The sequence below is a fragment of the Artemia sp. Qi Xiang Cuo genome, chromosome 1, assembly GCF_049724085.1.
Source record: "Artemia sp. Qi Xiang Cuo chromosome 1, ASM4972408v1, whole genome shotgun sequence".
NCBI lineage: Eukaryota > Metazoa > Arthropoda > Branchiopoda > Anostraca > Artemiidae > Artemia > Artemia sp. Qi Xiang Cuo.
Window position 1 is genome coordinate 58245454 of NC_142794.1, and position 23996 is coordinate 58269449.

Here is a 23996-nt window from a genome sequence, read left to right on the forward strand (position 1 = left end):
TGGTCCCGCCGCCGCCGGTCTTCCCTCATCGGCGCGGCGCCGGGGTCTAATCTTACTTAACACTAGACTTGAACCATATGGCAAAAATAAAATAAAAAACTAACTAGCCCTCATAAAAGTTGCACTTTTTCCAGCGTGAATGACTGTTGCATGTACTAAGTGTGTCTTTTCTTTTTGTAGGTGTTTCTTGTTCGCAGTTTTTTCGATGAACAGTCTCGGATTCATAGCTTATGGAAAAGAGGGCACTTATAGTACAATCTTATGGGTAGTGTTTTTTTTTTCGTTTTTTTTTATGAATGGCTCATTGATAGACTACTCTATGGGCATTAAGGTCAGTCATAATTTTTGTAGCCTTAGATGAAGTTTTGTGTTGAGTTTTTTGATAATTCGAAATGTTACTCCAAAGGAACCTTATTAAGCATATTTTTACGTTTAAATGAAGGTTATCAACTCTGTTATTTAATCCCACATATGGAGGTTTTTTTCAGTAGAAGTGTCTCAAATGTCATAGTGCATATTTTAGAGCATAATTCTCCAGCCTTCCTGGAGCGGAATCTTCATACCAATCCTAGTGGAGGGGTGAGGGTCCCAACCTTTTTAAATATTTGCTTTATTTTCCACCCCTAATTTTTTCCATAGTTTTACGGCAATTTTAACATTTAGTGAAAAAATAATCATTCAAATTAAAGGATGCTTAGTGGGCAAGTTCAACCTCCCTCCATCTGACGAACCTTGGGAAATATGAAAAATGTGGGCCTTACATATCACCTTTGTGGTTTATTTGTACCCCCCCCCCTCCTGTGACCTTTCCAATAAAAAGGTGTGTGATCATACAGTTTTTAAACCAATGAACCTTCTCAAGTGAAGCTTTAAATTAGTTTAAGTAAATAACTTCCATTATATATAAGCTATATAGCGTAGGCACACAGGTACGACTCTTAGGTGGGATAGGGGCTCAGAAGATGTTCCCTTAGGGGAAAGGGGGAAAATAAAAAAAAAGTGAATTTATGGCTATAATTCTTTTTGAACAGTGGGAGGGGGCTCAGGACCATTAGTATTGTTATATGGTTTTCAATACTTACAGCCTGATATTAGATCTCAAATTTTCCACTGATAGATTTTGACCTTATTTAACCTAAAATAGTCGATTTCTGGCAAAAAAAAATCCTTAGATGTTTTCGTAAAACGGTCCTATATCGTGATTTCATCTCTGTTTTTGCTTGAAAAAATGCATTGGGACCTAACTTTCCATTCGAATGAGTAGTTCTTTAGTTTACTGCGAGAGTTGGACAATCATCACTGGCAGAAAGAATGGAAAAATAACGCAAACCTTCAACTTCTCAAAACTAGTATTATTTTTTTCCTCAAAGAAAATTACGAAATCTTATTTTTTTCTATCAACATCTCGCCCCTTTTTGGGTATTTTCTTTATTTTTAATGAAATACGTTTTATTGCGCTATTAACGTTTAGTTTAACTAAACCTAATAGATATTATATCTTTGGAATAACTTTAAAAATTAGATGTTTTCCGGGTAGATCCTATATAATGGTTTTAGATTTCTGTTTTATGGTTTTCTCTCAGATGTCAGCTAATGTTTAACTACTGGGCAATCTGAACACCAAGACTGTACTACTGTCTTCTTATTATTTCTTTTTGCAAGAGATTCTTTCTCTTTTGCATTTTAATACGTTTTTTCTCTTGTTTGGCTCCTGAACCCCCTTTTCCTAGATATGTAATGGTTCTGGCTGCCGAAGACTCTGTTGCAGAACATAATAGAAGAAAACCTGGTGGATAACAGGATTTTGTCTATTTCCGGTGTTTACTTACTGTTGTTTTTTTTTCTTTTGCCTTTATTGGGCATTTTTGACCTGTATAATGGAAGCCGCTGTCGACTTAAAAAGTTTAGACGTTTTGTTTTTGTTCGTTTTTTCTGTATCTTTTGTATCTGTTCTATTAATTTTTTTTTTTTTTTCATTCAAAAATTCACATCTCTGATGTTTGGTTCTGTAAACTTAATGAAATTATATCCTGGAATATACGTCACTTTTTGAAGTGAAAGAATTGTAGGACAGTTCCTAGTCAATGGTGCCTTTTACTTATCTTTTATGTAGTCCCCTTATAACTTAAATAAATATATGCATTCTGGTTTCTTTGATTGTTTTGGATAGCATTTTTAGTTGGACTTATAGCGCTGCAGCCTTGCAATTCTTCTAATGTACAATAGTTCATCAAAGAGAGAAAATTTTCTGCATTTTGCTTGTTCCCTAAAACTAAAAAAATATAAAATTGATTGCAAACAGAGGTCCTGTTAAAGGATTCATGGGATTCAAGATTCCGCGTTGTTGATGTTTTTTATTATATTTAAGTTAGTTTAGCTCCGAATAGATGGGATTTAAAATTGTTTTGGTTAAAAAAAAAAAAAAAAAAAAAAAAAAAAAACGCAAAAGCTTTTACAAACCTAAGGGGAAGATCTTTAATCCACGTTCAATTTTTGTCCAAATTTCAGTGAAGCCTGTGAATCCACTCACAAGGACAGAAGCACTACGACGTGAAAAAAGCGAATGAATCTAGCCTGTAAAGTGGTGTGGTATAAATTAATTATAAGTAATTTAAGACTGAAATAAAATAATATTTAATTTGTTGGTGTAATAGTTTACTGAATTGCTCTTGCCAATTAAAATATTTCTCTTGTTAATGCTTCTGAAAAATTATATTAATAATAGTGAGAACCACTAATTAATGCTATGAAAAGTAAAGTCAGCTTTCCATTACTGGAAGACAGAAAGTTGCTCCCAGCGAGGTCGATGAAATTTACTGCTGCAAGCTTACTTGCTTCGGGCTAAACTGCTAAAATCCACTACACTCAAAAGGTTTCGCCCGGATTTGCTTTCAAGACTAGAAGCTCGTGAGTGATCAGACGCTATGTCTTCTGATTCGCTACTTGAACAAACAATAGGGGCCTTTAAAAGTATCCCACGAGATGGTAGACTAGTTGGCCTCTGAATGGGAAACGTGGCAAAAGCAGTTTTGCTTCTACGTTTCCGTCTGGCAGCTTTTACGTCTATTACAAGATCGTTTCTTAACTTATCCCCTGTTTCTTTTATCAGACGTCTGTTTCTAAAAGATGGGGAGCTACCTGGTGAAACGAAAGCTCCTTTTTTAAGCACAACAGGCTCATCGCTATCTTGTGCGTAAATAGTGCATAAATTACCACTTCCAGTATCTTTGCGAATCCGATCACTTACATTAAATTCCACATCTAAACGATTTCTTCTGTCTACTTTTGTTATGTTAAAATTCGTAAAATCATCATTAAATGATTCAGGTTCTGAAGGTGTTCCTGAATTATCGGTTTCAGACTCTAATACTGCATATTCCTTTCTTGGAGTTTTCTTGGTTCTCGATAACGAACGTGGCTTCAGCCAGCCTTTTGGTCGCAACGGTCGTTCCTTAGGTGGTGGTGGAATGTGATTCGTTAAACGGTAGTATTTATGGAAAGTTTGCGCTAGATTTCGTCCCAGCAAAGAATCTGAAATACAGATGTAGTATAATTAGACTAAATGAGCTTTTGTTTTCCTTTTCTCTGAAAATGGTGATAAATAGAAAAGAATTATGTCCCCAACTATCCAAATCCTTACCGAGGGGCTACCTATTCATATACAGAATATTTTCTGTTCGCTTTAAGTTTTAGTGTCCTTACTTTCAGTTTTAAAAACTTGTTTTTTAGATTTAATATCAACGTGAGTTGAAATCCTGCACAGACAATCTCAAGCCTATTACCTCCGACTCATTGTAGATTCATGCCTACAAATATTATGCTACTATGGGGAGCCAACACGTTATAGATAACTCGGCTATGAAGAGGCTTTTCAGCCCAAAAAGCCCACCTAAACAGACCAAACCCAGAAGAGTTATCCATTAATCAGAAGCCACTGCAAATGCTGTGATGTTTGCTAGGCTATGATTTCCTCTAGGGGCCCCAGTCCTCAAGGTAACCCTGCAGCGCTGTTAGCAGTCACAATTTTGGTTAGGAAAACTGGTGAAAGGTCCACCCTCATGCCACTATGAGGTCACGTGAGCAGGTTTCCCTGTCGGGGATAGGAACGGAGAAATGAACTTCTTCGTTGATACAAATATGAGGGAGCGGAGACAGCAAACCATCTCACTGCACCGAAACAGCTCCACCGTTTTATTTATGCTAATAATACATTATTAGCATATAAATTCCTACTGAAAGGACGATGCTAGGAGGCGCGACGGCATCACCGAGGACAAAGAGCGTTGCCCATATTGTGACGCAAGTGAATCCTCCCTAGCTCTTTATTTAACATTGGCTATTTAGTTCAAAAATCTTAGCAAAAATCTCTCTAAATTTTTTCGGGAAAATTGGTATCTTGGGATATTCTGGCATAAAACAACGATCTAGATAGGTCAGAACTCTGCGAAAAATCGTTAAGAGATTTAATTTTGTTTTTTGCAAATGACGCCATGTATTATGTTATTACATCATGTAAGCATTTCTTATGACATCATTAATGGCATCATATAAGTATTTTCTTATATGATCATGCATAGAAATCAAAATGGTCATGGATAGAAATAAAAAAAAACCTTGAAAATTAAAAAACTGGACTAGATAAACCGTTGGAAGAAAAACAAAATTTTTTTCTCACCACCTGAGCAATAGAAATAAACAATATTTCGGCGATATTCCTTTAATAACGACAAAAGACAAGCCAAAGCAAAAATTAAAAGTCCAATAATAAAATATAATTATAAAAAAGTACCACTTTTAATTTACATTCCACTTAGGCGTCGTGAAATCAAGAAAAGGCTCAAATCATCCGCGTTTAGGAGGCAAGTGACAGTAAAGTTGTGACCTATTTAGAACGTTTTTGTGGCCAGAAATGTCAATTTGCCAATTTTAATAAGAAAAAGAACTATGTAGCTGATTTCAAGGCTGGGCCCCGAAATGGCTACGCGAGATGCTTTTATTATGAGATATGAGATATTGATTCTCATAGTCACTTATCTTGTAAGCGCAGACAATGTGAGCCTCTTCTTGATGTCTTGGCGCCACCATAGGTTTGATACAACCATGAGCAAAATACAATTTTTTTCTAAAAGTTGTGACCTTTTTAGATAGTTTTAGTGGCCAAAATGGAGAAAGCGTTAAGATATCAAACAGTTCGTTACCACGAAGTAAGAAGTAAGAAGCGACCCGGCTCAATAGTAACCGAAATTCTAAAAAATGGAAATTTTGATACCAATAGATATATCAAAAGAATCGGCTTTTTATGATAATTTCAAATATATAGATTTCATTAAGTTTAGTCTTACCCATCTAAGGTTACAAGCCTGAGTAAACTTTCCTGATTTTCAAAAAAAGGGAGAAGCAGCCCCTAAAAGTCAAGTGATCTCAATGAAAATCACACCATCAGATTCAGTGTATCAGAGAACCCTACTGGATAAGTTTCAAGCTCATATCGGCAAAAATGTGGAATTTTGTGTTTTTTTTGCCAGAAGAAAGATCACGGATGCGTGTTTATTTGTTGTTGTTTTTAGGGTTGATCGTATCAACCCATGGGCCCTAGAAAATCGGGAGAGGGCTCATTCGAACGGAAATAAAAGTTTTAGTGCCCTTTTTAAGTGACCAAAAGATTGGAGGGCAACTAGGCCCCCTCCCCCGCCTTTTTCCGAAAATCGTCCAATCAAAATTTTGAGATAGCCATTTTTTTCATCATTATTGAAAGACCAAATGACTATGCCTTTGGGTATAACATGACCCCCCCCCCCCCACACCCCCAGGGGAAAGGTCTTCAATTACAAAATTTTCCCGATGCTTGCGCATAGTATTTGCTATTAGGAAGTAGACATACATTTTTGAATGGGGGGGGGGGACAAATTTTCTGCTGGGGGTTTTTCCACGGGGAAATTTTCCATGGACGGGGACGTTTCCAGGGAGTGAACTTGTCAGGGGAAATTATACACTGGGGGAATTTGCCAGAATTCTTATACAATTCTTTTTATGTCTTACTTTCTCTTTTCCATCTCTATTTTACGCGCAGAGTTTTTAAGAGTAATTGTCCGGGGTAAATTTTCACCGGGATTGGATTGTCTAGAGGATATTTTTGTGGGGGGGGGGGTCTCCGTGGAGGTGGGGCCAGATTTCCCGGCATTATTTGAAAAGCGATCAGAAATTAAATTAAAAAAACGAAGTTTTTTCAGCTGAAAGTAAGGAGCAACATTAAAACTTAAAACTAACAGAAATTATTATGTATATAAAGGGGATTGCCCCCTCCTCAACGCCTCGTTCTTTACGCTAAAGTTTGACTTTTGTCCCAATTCTTTAATAATGACTCCTGAAACACAAGGGCCGTTAATTAGAACAATAAGACGCTTTTTTAAAACTACTAAAAACCCTAGCGTAAAGAGCGAGGTGCTGAGGAGGGGACAACCCCTTTATATATGTAATAATTTCTGCTCCTTTTAAGTTGTAATGTTGCTCCTTATTTTCAGTTGAAAAAACTAGTTTTTTTTTATTTAATTAACTAAGGAGGCGTAAAGTGGAGACCATGAATAAAATTGCTTAAGATCTGGAAGATACAGCTGGACGGCTAAATAGTAAAATATTATACTGGCATGTTAATAAATTGAAAGGGAATAGTCAATCTGGACTTGTCCAATTTAAAGATAGGAAGGGGGCTACAATTAGTGATAAAAAAAAGAGTTATAAGATTTATGGGCAAAACATTTTGAGAATGTTCTAAACCCTTATGGATTTACAGTAAAAGATATAGAAAAGAATGAAAAAGTTTGTGACACTTTTAATGTGAAAGAAGATTTATTTTGGGAGGAAGAAGTAGGAACAGTACTAAAGGGATTAAAAAATATAAGGCCCCAGGTGTTGATAGCGTGGTTAATGAGTTTTTTTTTAATATGGTGGTTATGAAGTTAGAGATAAGTGTCTGAAGATTATGAATATGATTTGTGAAAGAGGGGAAGTACCTGGCGAAAGATGAGAGGAGTGAGTGTGGTAACTATAGAGGCACAACCTTTTTTTCTGTAGGAAGCAAATTATTTAATATGATGACATTTTTTAGACATAGAGATGCTGTAGATAAATTTGTAATAGGATGTGTCGACCAAATTTTTACTTTTAGATTAATATTTGAGAAGCACCTGAATCATCAAACTCCTTTGATCTTCAGTTTTATATATTGTGAGCAAGTGTTTGATTCAGAAATCGCTTTAGCGAAGGTCCTGTCCTTGTATGGTACAAATAAAAAAAACAAGTTTTTTCAACTGAAAGTAAGGAGCAGCATTAAAACTCAAAACGAACAGAAATTATTCCGTATATGAAGAGATTGCCCCACTTCTCAATATCTTGCTCTTCACGCTAAAGCTTTTTAGCGATTTTAATAAGGCTTCTTATTTTAATCAAACGGCCCTCGCTAAACAAACTGGCTATCTCAAAATTTTCATTCGATGACTTTGGAGAAAAAATGGGTGTGGGAGGGGGGCTAGCTGCCCTCCAGTCTTTTTGGTCACTTATAAAGGGCACTAGAACTTTTGATTTCCGATCAAATGAGTCCTATCACGATCTTCTAGGAGCATTGGTTCGATACGACCACCCCTGGGAAAAACATAAAAAAAGAATACAAAAATAAACACGCATCCATGATCTTTCTTCTGACAAAAAAATGCAAAATTCAACATTTTTGTATATAGGAACTTGAAACCTCTTAATTAGGGTTCTCTAATATGCTGAATCTGATGGTGTGATTTCCATTAAGATCACTTGATGTTTTTGGGGTGTTTCTCCCCTTTTTCAAAATTGAGCAAGTTTTCTTAGGCTCGTAACTTTTGATGGGTAACCTGGCTTGGTGCTGCGGTAAGCTGTAAATAGTAATAGTAGTAATAGAGCAAGCATTTTAGTTTGATCCGATTTTGATTTTTTTTTTTTTTTTTTTGCTCATATTTGAGTCGGGAGGGGGCGCTATAATTACTTTTTGTCCCGCGCCGGCAACCCCAGGAACGGCTCTGTAATAGGGGGGGGGGGGTGCGGTCAGTGTTATTGGTTACATCTCAAGGAAACATCCTCACAAAATAGAGTACTACAAAATTTATTTTTCCAAATACCGTGGTAGCTTTTTTAACAATACACCCACCCTCAGATAGTTACCGGTATAATTCTAGGATATACAAAAAATAGAACAAAGAAATTATTACTTCATAGTTGTAGTGATTTGCTATTAATCAGAGTATCATGCTTCCTTCCATTGTTGCCCTCATATATTGGAGTATATTTAAATAATATTTAGTGCTTACGTGTTATAGCGACCACACTAAAGAAGTAAAGCTGGGTTAATCATAATGAAATATACCAAAATGTGAAGGAAAATATAATAATTTAATAACAAAATTATGGAAAATACAAAAGAGCGAAGAAGGCCGGCCAGAATACATTGTATTAAATATCTAGCCGCCTCTATATATTAAATATTTAATTAAAATATATCCACAAAGTAGATTTTCTCGCCCTATCTAAGATGGTTGTCTCTGAGTGAAGACAGAGAACCGGTTTCATTACAGATCAAGAGCAAAGTGTTGTTGTTATAACACTTAAGTACCTAATATACTAATCTAGTAATTATATTGAAATCTGAGCAGAAATTGTTTCTTCAAGTCAAGAATGTGACATTAAATTTACTGATTTCACTTTTGTTGGTTTGACATTACGAACAAACTGTTGATGAGAAATAAGTGGAAACAAACAAACAATATCTACAAAGTTAGTTTTTCAACTGGGACTGTAAGTAGTCTAGGCACTGGATCCCATTATAACAGTAGTGATTATTATACTGGAAAAATCATGAATAGCAAATCTATGAGTTTATTTATTTTTTCGCAAGCTAACTTTCAAAAGTTTGCCTGTGATTCGGTATAATTTTAAAACAAATGAATTAAGAAGATCTTATCGTTTCTATGCTACGTTTTCATTACTTTGTGTGGATTGGTAATAAAGATACATAGATAAACTAATGAAACTTATATAAATAAATTATATTCCAATTTTTTAAACAAATTTGAACAAAACAATATTAAAAGATGTAATTTCTTTTTTTCTATAACCAAAATACATCGAATTGGACATCCAAGATTAGATACTTTTTGAATTGTCCCGAGTTTTGCTTTATATTCTTCTTCCGTTTTTATTTCCCGTAATGAAACTGTTTAAATCACAGAGTCCGATAAACTACAGAGAAGAATATTCCAAACTAGTCTAGTCAAGAACTTTGCCTTGTCACTTTGTCAGGCTGTAACTGTAAGACGAAACTGCATTTTGTTAATGCCTCTAGAGGCATTACATTCACCCTTCATGACGGATCCGCCTTTATTTCTTTGAATGAGAAATAGCGAAGCAGGGTCTATCTAGTGGTAACAATTTTTGCTTTTTCAAGCAATTTTACATTTTTTTTTTTTTTTTTATAGAAAATTCAAAGCAATTTAAAAAATCTGGCATGGCGAATAAATAGATCTGAAGCTAATTAACAATATGATATAAAGACCTTGTCTATTCGGTTGAAATAGTAGCTTCAGCTTAGTCGCAAAATTCCATGTTAAAAAAAAATCTGAAGCAAATTTAAAAAATGTAATGCGGTGAATTTATCGATTAATACCAAAATTTTTATCTTTTGTTGAAACTTGAAGACGGTACGCGATCTATTTAAAATCAGCCAAAAACTGCATGGTAAGCATAAGCCTTAAACTTAATGAATTTCATTTATTTTAAATACCCCGCACACATTGTACAATAGAATCCCATCTCTTGTTTACTGTTGCAGTTGTGTCTTCAGTTGAAAGAATTGCAAACCTATTAGCAAGATTCACACAGTACGCTTGTTGGTGACTCTTGTCTTGGAGCTTCCGGACGTCAAAGGACTTGATAGGGTTTTTACATTTCTTCACGGTCTTTAGCTTAAGTTTGAAACTGGCAATCAACCGTTTGTGGTCAGAGTATGTATCTGCACCACGGTAAGTAAATTATTAGGTTTGAAATAGTTAATTATAGGTATAGGTTTGAAAATTAAAGAGTAAGTCGCTAAGACTAGGAATAAGTGAAGGTAATGAGGTGATGTTTGGTAACGAGAAGATCAGTCAAGTGGACAGCTTCATTTACCCAGGTAGTATTATTAGTAAAGACGGTGGGTGCAGTGAAGATGGCGCATAGGGCGTCGAATCAACGTTTCAGCTCCTGGGTCTTTTTTTATCGACCGGTAGCAAGCCTAACCTTGCGCAGCTGGAATCAAACTCCGGGTCTCATATTGCCAAGCAGAGCATCAATCAACTGTGATACCACGGAGCTATTAAAACTACCAATCTTACAAAATTTAGTATTATCTTTAAAATCTTACAAATTTTATTTGCAACTCCATTTTTCATTCCGTCAAACCAAATCATCTGCTTTCAAAAAACAGGATATAGTTTTAAAATTTATTTCGTGCAAGGTCGCTTTGTTTTCTAATGGCTGAAGGGTTTCAGCCGTCGAGGCTTATACCAGATTTGCCATCTCACTCACTCGGTCTATCCGTCTTGGCTTTTTCTACAATTAGCGTATGTCTTGATGTCCGGAACTACTTGATTTTAATTCAAAATGGTCTAAATGGTAATTTTAATTTAAGCTTGGTTTAAAGAATGACAATCTATTATTTTTTTAAAAAACACTGCTTTCGCCTTCAATAGTAGGCGATAGGGGGCTAGAAGCCTCCTTTGTGGATCTAGCCCTCCTCCGTTCCTCATAAAGTAAACGGACGTATCCACTGAGTACCCTATTGATAGATATTGGATCAAATCTGATGCGGCAATAAGTACTTTCTTAATCAAGCAGATTGTAAATGAATTTTTTACATGCTGATTGTATCAATCAATCAATTTATTTGAAAGAAACACAGAAATAATTACAGAACTTTAGACCCCACAAAGGCTCTTTGGCCTGTGAGAGTGGGACACTAAACATAACATTAAATAATAGCACTAAAATAAAACAGAAAGACAAGAAGAAAAAAAGAAAAAAAAATTAAACAACACCAAAAACTACCATGCCATTAAAAATAAAGGAATTAAACAAATTGAAAAGGAAAGATAGAGGGGAAAAAAGAAGGGAGGAGAGAACTAACTGTCTGGGCATAAGAGGTAGTTGGTAAGCTGTTTTTAAATTGTCCATAAGAATGACATAGCCGAATTTTAACTGGTAGGGAATTCCAGATGGAGGCACAACATAAAACTGGATTGAAATCCGTAGCAAATACAAAATGGATATCAATAATTTAGGATTGAGCACTTAAAAAGCTGTAATTCTTCGAAATTTATTTTGACCTGACTTATTCTATTTCTATTCCACACAAGGCTTATGGAAGAGCCCTAACAAAACATAAGCCAATAAGTTTAGTCATTATTTCTACCGCCCCTCATGCATCGGATGGACGTTATATGTCGGCACAAATACGCGAATATTATAGGAACATACGATAGAAATAGTTAAACCTGGAAAAATGGGGCGGGGTCAAATATTATCCCTGGATCCCCCTCCAAGGCTTCCTCTCGCCTGACTTTCTGAGTGTCTGGATGTTTAAGGACGGAGATAAATGAAAACTTGATGGGTAAAAAAGTGATGCTTCATGATGCTTGTTAAAATATACACTTCTGTTGTAAAACACCTAACATCTTGGAAACTTTCCTTCTTGGTAATAAATTATAGCTTACATGACTCCTGGGTATAGGGAATAATTTCGAGTCCATCATAGTCTGCTGGATATCCATAAAGGGAACAATTGAGTGTATAAACATTGACATGCTCCTTCAGAAATCCGGATAAATACCTGAAATTATTTTTGACAAAATTTTATGTCGGAACAAGTATTTTTCTCAAACCATCCATATGCAAAAAAGAAACTAATCGAAATCTTTTTTAATTTCAGAAGACTGAAAAATGGGACAAAATAGAGAAATCATTGTAGGCACTGTTTGATAGAGTTAAATTGAATTTGGGAAAAATAAATATAAAAAGGAATTAATACATGAAACTAAAACATAACCATTTGAAAGCATTTTGAAGAAAATACATTGCTAATTTTTTTGTTTATCAGACAGATAAATACCTTATTTTACAAAAAAAAAAGAATAAACACAACTACACTTTGCAAAAAAAAACCACATAAAAGACAAAAGTCCTTGCTTGCGTGACCATGCTTGGCCACATGACAGTGGCCAAGCATGACTCTGAAGCGTGGACGCTTCAAAAGGCTGATGATGATGGTGAAGTATTTTTCGGAGGGATTTTCTAAAGATAGTCTTAGGTATTCATTAGGCTGAACATATGTCAAACAATAAGCTTGCCGAAAGTTCGATCCCACTTTCTAGGGAAGCAATGACAGAAGATTTCTAGGCCATTTTACTAATGATGGATGACAGGTTGCAATAAGATCTGCTTTGTGATCATTAATCTTGGGCCAAAAAAGTTGGTCATCCCTTAATGGTCATAATGGTGGGAAAGGGTCATAAGGAAGGAATTAAAGCAAATTGGAACTTCATAAAAGAGGACAAAGAGCGAAGCTTTGAATAGATTGGGCTGGAGGAGGGCTCTGTGCATCTCAGTTGACTAAATACAGGTTTGTGCTGTAGTGAGTTTTAGCGCTAACAGCAGCGGTGGTTTGATTATAAGGAAGATATAGAGCAGTCAAAAAGATAGAGAGAAACCAATATTAAACCAGCTATATTCAAATTAAAATAATAGTAAAATAAAGGAAATAATTCCGAACTTAAAATGGAATGGAAAGAACAACATGATAATGATAATGAAACAGAAAAGTGATAATAAAACAGAAAAGAACAGAGAACTATGTACAGATACTATGTCTAACGTAATAAAAAAAATGGATCGACAGTACGGAGCCAGTGCCCCCCCCCCCAAGTAAGGCTCTGGTATATTGCGTCTAGGCTGAAATAAGGATCAAATCGCTGGTTCCACTTGATTTCTTATCAATTGGGTGGTATTTAATGAATGTTAGAAGAATCTTAGAATGAATCTTAGAATCTTAGGTGGGTGGCCGTATCTTCTAACCAACTTTTAAAATCGTACAAAAGATGAAACCAAGAAAAGGAGATTATTATTTCTTCCAAAAAAAGAAAACATCTTATTAATATTTAAAAATAAAACATACAAAAGAAAAAAACATCAGAAAAAAAGAAAAGAAAAAGCTGCATATATACACTTTGATAAAAATCCTCTTGGAGCAAGATTTCCCCCTTCTTTCTTGTCGACGCCACAACCTACCCACCTCCTCTCCTTCCTACATCCCCTCCCGAAAACCCACAAAATTTACTTACCTTTATTTTATTTATTGTTTTATTATTGATATTTTCATTTATTGTTTTTAACTTTTTTGTACACAAAAGTAAGTTACCAGCCTCTCTAATGTTATCAGTGAGACCATTCCACACTAAAACACCGTAGTTTCTAATAGCGAAACCTGACATCGTTGAGTGACTGATTTCATGAGCCAGATGGTCAACATTTCTAATTGGATATTCATGGTAAATAGAACTTTGGGAAAACATATTCCAGAAGTATTCAGGGGATAACTTATTTAAACAATGAAATACAAAAACTTATAGTTAGTAGTCTTGCTGTTTTCCAACATTCAAAATACGATGTTTCTTATAACATGCAGCTGCATTTTCAAACTGGTGCAACTCACTGAGTACTCTCATTGCCTAGTTTTGCACTATTTGAATTCTTTTGTAGTTACTTAATAGGTTACTGTCCCATAACCGAGCACCCTGTTCAATCTAGGTTTCAAGAATGGAGCTATAAATAAGTTTGACGGTTGAGACTGGAAATGTGTGTTTCAGTTTTCGGATTACCCCTAGACCTCTAGAAGCTTGGCTGATTTTTTTTTTCACTATGTTTCTTCCAACTGAGATTGCGGTCAATATGGAATCATAGGTAAAGCAGGCCGTAATCTTGTTGAACATCTTCAGGTCCATATATACCTACAGAGTTAAGCAGGGATAGAGACTCAGTTCTGCTAAAAATCACGAGGCTGGTATTCTCTGTATTGACAGAAAGGCAGCTCACACTCACGAAGACATTCGTGTCAACAATCTGCCTTTTCCACTGTTTTAAAGAATATCTTGGTGAAAACAGTAATGGCTGCATCGTCAGCTAAAGAAGTTATCACGCCATCACTTATAAGTAGTATAGGAAATGGGGTTTCCGCCCCACTTATCAACTCCATTCAATTTACCCCCTTCTCAACCCAATTTAGACGATTTTCAAATGAAAAATCTACATTTTCAAAAATTTTCCATCAAAACAGGTGACAAAAGAAAAAGCTTTGAAAAAATAAGAAATGGATATGATTTTATAAATACTTTTTTAACGCAATAGTACAGATTATTAGAATTATTAAATATAGTATTATTATTAATATATAATACATCATGTTATAATAATTTCCTATACTACTTCTTCGATCTAACATTTAATTGTTAGATCGATATCCAAATAGTTATTATTATCTTCACCTTTTCTTTCAATAACCTTTAAAATTATACCTTTGTCTAATTTTTTTTAATTTCTTTTCAAGATCAGCTGCTGTAGAATCAAATGCTTAGGTGCAAAGATATCAACCGAAGTGTACATTGAGTTAAAACTATTTCAAAATTAGAGTTTCGATCTAACGTAATCGGATTACTTGTTACTTGTTCGATTTCGCTTTTGTAACTACTACTAATAATCAAAACCAGTTAACAGTAAGATATTTTTATTCATAAAGTTGAGATTCTAAGACAGTTGCTGTAAATAGTATTACATTCATTTTTCTGCATAATTTTGTTTGCGAATAATGAATTAAGCTGGTCCATAGCTCCATTTCTCTCTTCGTCAGATATATTTGCAGCCACTCTGCTACCTAGCGAACTATACAATTTTTCAATCACATCATTTGCCTTCATGTCAATCCAAGTTCCTTACTGAGTATGTATAACATCAAAGTTATCTTTAAGAGCTTTTAACTTTTTTCTGTAGATTCTTACGAAATGATGCTTTTTTTCTAGTTCGCTAGATTTCGCACCTTAAATCTTTCTACCATATCTTTGGTTAAGTGTTCCTGATTCATCTATAGTCTCTTTTAATATTGATACTTTTCTAAATAAAAACTAGGTATTTCAAAATTGAATCCCTTAGGATCATATTCCTTATTGATCTCTCTCAAATGTTCTTCATCTATCCCAGAATCGACATTAGCAATGAAATTTGGCTTATTTGGGGGTAAAATAGCATGACTTGAGTGAGCTTGATTGCTTGCTTGAAAATTTGCTGCGTTGCTAAAAGATTGATCCAGTCGTTGCAATCGTCTTCTTAAATTAATGTCATTTTTATGTAATTTATCATTAATCATATTTGTATTTTCATGTAATTTATCAGTAATCATATTTGCATTTTTTTCTTCTGCTTCAACGATTGGAGCTTCCAACTTTTCAGTATAGTCACGAAATCCAGCTTGCTCTTAGACACGTTCTTGAAATATATTTATTTGTATTTTTCTACTTTTCACTGTACTCTCTAACAAATTATTCAACTTTATAGGATCCATTTATATAATGAAAGTTTTATTGAACCACTTTTGAGAGTTTTTTTGTCGTAAAAACCACCAATAATGAGTTCACCAGTTTTATCCGAGTGCTCATACGTTATAGGGGTTGGACGTTTCTTTGCAGCTATTTGAAACACTTCAGCCATGTAATTTGGCAGCAAACCTTTATAGGAAATACCTGTACGTTTGTTAATTCAAACCAAATTACCAACATTGAATTTGCTTATGGATGGTTTTTGAACTTCGACATCAGGAAAGAAATTAGTGTACACCTTGTTTCCCTTTCCTTCTTTACTCGCTGGCCACGGTGCCTTTCGAGGGGGATTAGGAGTGATGTGATTGGATTGTGTATGTATTGTGGAATAAAAACTCTGAACTCTGAACTATTAGTTTCATTTTGATGGATCGATGATAAGAATTGTTCTAATGTCAACGAAAAACGATAACACATCTGTCCAACGTTTTTGTATTGTTATGAGTAAAATATTTCCATAATTTCTTTTTGATCGGTCCACTATACTGTTCAACAATTTGAGCTTTCAATTCAATTTCAGATGAGAACCAATGAATTTCTTGGCTCTACGTTTTTCATAACAAATTCTTTACCTTTAACTGTTTTTAATTTTGTAGGTTTTTCATTTTTAAATAAATCCGTAAAAGCCTTAATAATTTCCTTATCCGTTTTATCCTTTAAACGAATACACCAAGCTTATTTACAAAAAAAATCAGTGACTGTAAGAATATAATTAAAATTTTTATTTTCACTTTTATACTGCTGCATATTAACCAAATCTGATTGCCACTGGTAATCGACGCTATGAATGTAAACGCATCCTCTTTTAATGTATGATAAGCTGGATGGTGGAAAGAATAACTATTTTGATTTTGTAACACTTCTTTGATTTTACTTTTTGATACAGTAAAACCTGAAAAAGTTTGAATAATAGAGTTCTAAAAGTTTGTTTTCTACGCTAGTCTTGCCAGTACAAACACTACTTCCTTTTATTCAAAAGGGGTTTCCCTCATTGCCTCCCTTTTTTAAAAACGAATTTTCTTGCAACCACAATGTGTAGAAATACCTTTAATCATTGGCACATCATTTCTTTTTTAAACTGCCCCAGTTAAAGACTCGGCTCCACTAACCTTTTTACATCACATACAATAAATCTCGATTTATTACAGATTTAAACTTTTAAACAAATTTAAATTATTAAACATATTAATGAACACTAACAGATGTCCATGTTCTAAAGAAAATCTCAAGAATAGTGAATAGCAGGCAATAAAATTCCTCAGGCTTGACTATTTTTAATATTTGGAATTTTCTTTAATAGAATCAGCTCCTAATGAATGGCAGACAATGCGGAAGTGATTAAAAGTTTGTTACAACGAAAATCCAAATTCATCAAAATAAAAAATCGGTTACCGCATTATACAATTAATGAATTGCGGTCATTTGCCAAAGACCTTAATTTAAAGATTATTGGCAATAAGTTTGAAATATTCAATACCATCAATGATCATCTTAATTATAAAATTTCAATGTGCGATCACAATATTTAATGGTCGCGAAATGTAAAAAGAGAAAAAAAACAAAAAGCAGTATCACTACAATATTGAACCTGAATTAAAAGTAAAATTAGAAAATGAAATCAAAGAAAAGAACAAAATTATTTCAGATTTAAAACTTCGATTTACTAGTGTACGAAATAAAGATATTACTGAACTTAAAAGATTTTTAAAATCAAAAAAGATTTCTACTGCTGGAAATTATAATGAAGTGAAGAATAAAGTAAAAAGTTATTCTAATAACCAAACAGCCATCAATAAAAAGGATGTTGATAAAAATCGACAATTCATTCGAGATGTAACTGGTAGAGAGAGTGACAAAAAACGGAATATTGATATTTCAAATTTATTTATAAATAAGAAAAGAAATGCGAGAAGTTCAAGATATTCGAGCGTATATGTTTAAAGATGAGGAACAAGATAAGAGCCCAGGACAAGATATCCGACGGATTATAGAAAATACCCTTTCAGTTAATATCTCAATGAATGCAAATGGAGCTGATTTTGGAACACTTTTGCCACTGTTGTTGGAGATTTAAAAATAGAATGAATGATGGAGATAGTTATAGAGTTCAATTTACAACATGTGTAATATTTTATTCTCAGAAGGATAATGAAGAACTCGACCTATTCATTACGATAGCTATTCCTGGATTTTGAATAAAGATAGCGACATCTATCAAAGCTTTCTAAATAGTAATGATAGAAATACAAATACATTAGTCATTGGAAACACCCCCAGATCAGGCTTACAATTTAAAAGAGTCGATGGAATAAATTGTAGAATGACAAGTTTACCAAATTATGTCGGAGGTACTTATAAAGAATTACCTGAATTTGTAAAAACTAAAAAAGCTTGCATTAACATAAAAACAGTCATAATAAATGCTTTCTTTGGTCAATCTTAGCTGATCTTCAGCCAGCGAATGATCGATATGTTGATAGACTTTCGAAATACAAACCTTATGAAAATGAATTTAATTTCAAAGCAATTACTAACTTTCCAATGGATGTTCAAGATATTCATAAATTTTAAAATAAATATAGTATTAAAATATGCTTATTGGATATAGAAAAGGATACAGTTATAAGATCCCATATTTCCCAGACTAAAATTAACGGTAAAACTGCTACAAATGTGATTTATATACTCTATTTTCATAATTACTATGTTTTAATTAAAAATCTCAGCAGATTACTGAGAATTCAAATTACTAAACATAAATAGAAAATTTATCTCTGCGCCTACTGTGGAAGACATTTCACATAAGAGCAGTTGAAAAACATTCTAAAAAGAATAACTGTGAAGATCCTGATATCATCATGCCAAAACCAGGATCTAAAATTGAGTTTATAAATGTAGCTACATAAATGAAAATTCATTATTGCATCAAAGCTCTTCTTGAGTCGTATAATGAAGAATTTGATCAAAAGAGGGGTAAAAACATTGAAGTAGCAGAACAAAAACCATTTACTTATGTATTCCAAGTATTTTGTTCAGTTGATACAGAACAAAATAAATATTACGAATATTTCGGTGAAGACGCAGCTAAACATTTTGTGAAAAAAGTAACAGAAGTGACTACAGAAATAGCTTATAAAATAGACAAAGAGATCATGGATTTACACTAGAACAAGTGAGAGAAAAATGGAGAACAACAACGAATAAAAAATGCCATATTTATGAGAAAGAAATTATGGATCATAATATTCATTTTGATCATGATCCTATGACAGGGGTTGTACGTGGATTTACACATACTGAATCTAATCAAAAATTTAGAATTCCAAAACGTATTCCAATTTTAATGCATAACCTTTCGAAATGCGACTCGGATTTATTTCTTCGAGAACTCGTACCTGATAACGGTATTTTGATTCAGCTGAAAGTTTTATATCATTTTCAAAATCAATAACAAGTAAAAATGATCAGGATAAAGAAATTAATTATGAAATGCGTTTTATAGATTCATTTCGATTCATGGCTTCATCTCTGGATAAACTATCTGAAAATCTAGCCAAATGTGAATGTAAATCAATGCGTGATTGTTTAAAGAAAAAATTCGTTTATACATCAACTTCTTTTGATAATAATGAAGAGTTCAAAAAAATAATAAAAAATGGTGTATATCCTTATGAATATATCGATGGATATGATAAAATGAATGTGAGAAAATTACCTTCCATTGATAAGTCTTATTCTAAGTTGGCGGGAAAAAAATATATCAGAAGAAGATTATAAGAGAGTACAGGCTATTTGGAAATTATTCAACTGTGAACAGTCTTAGACCACACAAAATTATACCTAAAAAGAGATGTGCCTACTAGATTATACCTACTCTCTGATGTAATTTAAATTTCAGAAATGTAGGCTTAAAGAATTACTAACTTCATCCCTTACATTTCTTCTCAGCACCAGGATTCCCATGGGAGGCTTTCTTAAAAGACTCTAAACCTGAAATTCCCTTATTTTCAGAAGAAGATATGTATACGCTTATTGAAAAAGGGAATAAGAGGAGGAGTATCTGAGTGTATGAAAAGATTTGCCAAAGCAAACAATAACTATATGAAAAATTATGATAAAAATAAACCCTCTAATTATTTAATGTACTTAGATTTTAACAATTTATATGGCTGTGCAATGTCCCAACAATTACCTGAAAAGGACTTTACATTTATTGGTATACCCAACCGTTTAAGAAAAAACAATTCTTCAGACTATTATCAACTACTACAAAACCATATTCGGTCATAAATGAATAAGGAAAATGTGGGAGCAATTTAAGAAGTTGATTTAGAATACCCAAGGCAATTACATGCCCTACATAAATATTTACCTCCAGCTCCCGAGCATTATGAGTACAGATTATGTACAACTCTACAGAATAAAACTAATTATGTTATTCACTAGAAAAATTTAGAATTTTATCTTAAGCATGTTTAAGTAATAAAACAAGTACATAGAATACTAGCATTCACAGAAGCAGATTATTTAAACGGTTATAGCAATCATAATACTAAACTATGTCAAAAACGAAAGAATGGTTTAGACAAAAATTTCTTTAAATTTGTGAATAATGCATGTTTTGGAAAGATTGGAAAATGTAAGAAAAAGAGCAAATAAATAATTACAAATAATGAACAAAGACAAAAAATTGTCAAAAAAACCAAACTTTAGATTTGAAATCATATTTTGCGATACATTTTCAGTAGCTAGAATGGCTAAATCAAAAATACAATTAGATAAACCTATATACATTGAATTTACTGTTTTAGAATTATCTAAACTACTTATCCACAAATTTCACTATATGGTCTATCTATGATATAAGAACCGAAGACTTTTAACAAGATATAAAACCTGATCTAAATGATATATTCGATACTTCAGATAACAAGAATGATAACCCCTATGAATTTCCTCAATTAAATTAAAAAGTCATAGGACTAATGAAGGATGAGATGTCTGGTAAGATATTATCTGAGTTTGTTGGTTTAAGATCTAAAGTATATGCTATCTAAAAGATGGTGATGACGACAACCAAGCAAAGAAAAAACTAAAAGGTATCAAAACTAATATCGTAAAGGATAAAATAACATTGCAAAACCATAAGGGTGTACTATTTGGAGAGGTGGAAAGCTTTCGGAAACCTAGTATAATTTAAGAGCTAACAGGCATATAATGTTCCTATAAAAACAGAACAAAAAAGCTCTAGATCCGAATGACATGAAAAGAAAAGTGCTAAAAGATAAGTAAGCACAGTGCCTTGGGGTTTTAAACCCTTGAATCTATGAGCTAGTTTAAGTATTATTAAGTTAATTAAGGTATTATAATTAAGCTAGTTATGTATTAAAGTTATGCTTCATAATTAACTTTGATCTTATAAGCTTCAAAGCTATAAGCTTCATAATTAAATTTTACTTAACAAAGAATGTTACCGAGGAAATGGATGGAAAAACACCTACTAAATTATATGAATGTGGAAAAAATAAAGATCCTTTTAAAAATAAACATCAGCTAGCTCCTTTTCCCTATTGATTGTGGAAAATGGCCTTTTCCACTATTGATTTGGGGAAACTTTGGATTTGGTAAAACCAATTTACTCTTGAACTTGATTTATGATTACTTATACTTTCAAAAATTTAAATGTGTGCTAAAGATTTTGAAGAAGATAAATTTAAAGATTTAACGCTTAATATGAATGTCTTGGAAGAAGAAACTGATATGGATCTTTTGGTTGCGAGTAATGATAAAACATAAAATCGAGACCTCCGCTTGACCGTCCTCAGTGAAGAATAAAACTGATAAAAATATAATAAAACAAACCTTAAAACAAAACACAAAACTAAAATAGGATGACCCTTTCTGAATAACGGTGAAAGGGTTGATATACAGGGTAAACACTTAATTAATTTAGGTGATGCAAAATCAGACACTCGTTTTGTAAATGTGATTTTTACATTTACAAATGTGAAAAACATTTTAAACGATTTCAAGGGCGAAGTTGTTAACCAACAAATTCTTAAAAATAAGTGTTTAAGTGAGGATATTAATAATTTAACTGAAATTTACCAATCACCTGATGATATGTTGATTAGAGTCGATGGTGAAAGATTATTCGTAAAAAATAATTTAAAAATAACCAAAGAAGATGTAAATTTGGAAAATATAAGTATTGAAAATGTTTCAAACCCAAAAAATGATGCAGATGCAGTTAATTTTTGAACATTCGCCGATTTCAAACAAGAAATTATTAAAGATTAAATCCTAAACAATCTGAAAGGAAGCGAAGATAATAGCAAACATACTAAAATTTATCAATCACCTGACAATACATTGGCTAGAGTCGATGAAAAGAACTAATAGTAAAAAAAAATACCTTAAAAGTAACAAAAGAAGATATTAATGTAGAAAATAGAAGAATTAAAAATGTTGCAAACAAAAAATGGTGCAGATGCAGTTAATCTGTCAACGCTATTGGTGTACTCGAAAGAATTTATGCCTTTATCTGGACACTCTGGACATTTAGAAAATGTTTTAATAAATATACTTGAAAAATATCCCGATGAAGCGTTTCAAAAGAGAATGAAAAGAAGGTTGAAGTAAAAACCAAGCCTGTGAAGTTTGAATCTTCGTTGAACCGTTGATTTGATACTTCATCTTATTTGGCGAACCATAGACGGTGGAAATTTTTAGAGTGTAATCAGTTGACGGGATGTAAGCTTGAATACTTTTACCAAAGCTCTCCGACGTCAGCTCCAAATGTCATCGAAGGGATATCGAAGCCAGATATAATGTACATCATGTACGAAGTGCCAAACGTGGCACCCAAGGGTTCAGTCCTTTGACCTTTAATTTTTGTGAATGATTCAAGAAGTTCTTTTAATTACATTAAAGAAAACTTTTTGGAATTTAGGCCTTGGAAATAAAAAAAAGTATTTGTATCCATATTTTCTGATAACGCTATTATAATTTGAGCAGCAATGAACGAAAGAACACTGATAGAGCTTACAGTGCAATCATTTAATCATATTCCTACTTGGCCTCGGGTGAACCGATTAAGGTTAAATCCAAAGAAATAAAGTTAATTTTCTTAAAATGACTATCGATTTTTGCCCATGGATACGGGAAAATTATTCTATTGCTGAACTAAATAAACGTCAAAAGTCATTAAGGTACTTAGGTATGCAGTTGGATGAAATATTACCATTTAACAATCTTACTGAATCAGTGTCCAGGATTCTGCATCAGAATTTAGGTAAACACTATTTCTTTTTTTATGATTTTTTTTACTTTTTTATATCCATTCTCATATTTTGTATTGTGCATTAGTTTACATCGAAACGTGTCCCATATACTTATATTCTATTAGAGGTATTCAAAATAATAAAATTCAAGTATAACTGAATGTGGGTGTGCGTATAACTGAACCACGTGTAAGTGAACCACAAGCAACCGAGCCCCCGCGACCGAACCACCGTGCAACTGAACCACCCTGCAACCGAACCCCTTTATAACCGAACCCCTGCGCAACTGAGCCACCAGGCAACCGAACCCCGTTCAACTGAACCCTCGTGCAACCAAACCCCCGTGCAACTCCACCCCATATAACCGAACCCCCATGCAACTGAATCTAAGTGCAACTGAACCACCGTGTAAGTGAACCATCGTGCAACTGAACCACCGCGCAACTCAACCACCTTGCAACCCAACCACCATGCAACTGAACCACCTTGCAATCGAACCCCCGTGCAACCGGACCATCGTGCAGCTGAACCACCGAACTCAGTTTTTCAGTGTTCTAAAAATATGAGGCAATATAATTGGGCAAAACACAAGTTCGGTTACTATTGAGCCGGGTCACTCCTTACTTACAGTTCGTTACCACGAACTGTTTGATACATCACTCCCGACTTTAGAGAAACACCTGCAAAAGTCATTAATAACATTCTTCTCCTTACTCATAGTCAGACCAGGGGCGTCGTTTGGGGGTGGCAAGGGGGGGGGCACCCCAATAATATGGAGAAAAAAATTATATATCCCATGCCCTTTGATTATCCAGATATGGACCCCTCTTGCCCTCCCCCCAATAAAAATGCTGGAGATTCGCCCCTGAGTCTGATTATCAACTTCTACCTTTTCTGGGAAGTCAGAAGAAAAAACAGTTCATGATTTTTTTTATGTAACACTGGTATGTTTACTATATATATATGCTATAAATATGTATATGTATATATATATATATATATATATATATATATATAT

At 33.6% G+C, this 23996-nt stretch overlaps 2 protein-coding genes across 2 annotated transcripts in view; one reads left to right on the top strand and one right to left on the bottom strand.

The window, feature by feature from the left end:
• The window catches only part of LOC148956519 (transmembrane emp24 domain-containing protein 1-like), a 41007-nt gene extending 38857 nt beyond the window's left edge, over window positions 1-2150 (top strand). Inside the window, exon 5 of the mRNA XM_089085676.1 lies at window positions 181-2150. Coding sequence (XP_088941802.1) covers window positions 181-252 — 72 coding nt within the window. The 3' untranslated portion in view covers window positions 253-2150. The remainder of the gene's footprint in view (window positions 1-180) is intronic.
• A 549-nt stretch (window positions 2151-2699) lies between these two features.
• The window catches only part of LOC148956520 (cytosolic carboxypeptidase 6), a 77130-nt gene continuing 55833 nt past the window's right edge, over window positions 2700-23996 (bottom strand). Inside the window, exons 11-12 of the mRNA XM_089085688.1 lie at window positions 11769-11884; window positions 2700-3531 (exon numbers count right to left, since the gene is read on the bottom strand). Coding sequence (XP_088941814.1) covers window positions 2828-3531; window positions 11769-11884 — 820 coding nt within the window. The 3' untranslated portion in view covers window positions 2700-2827. The remainder of the gene's footprint in view (window positions 3532-11768; window positions 11885-23996) is intronic.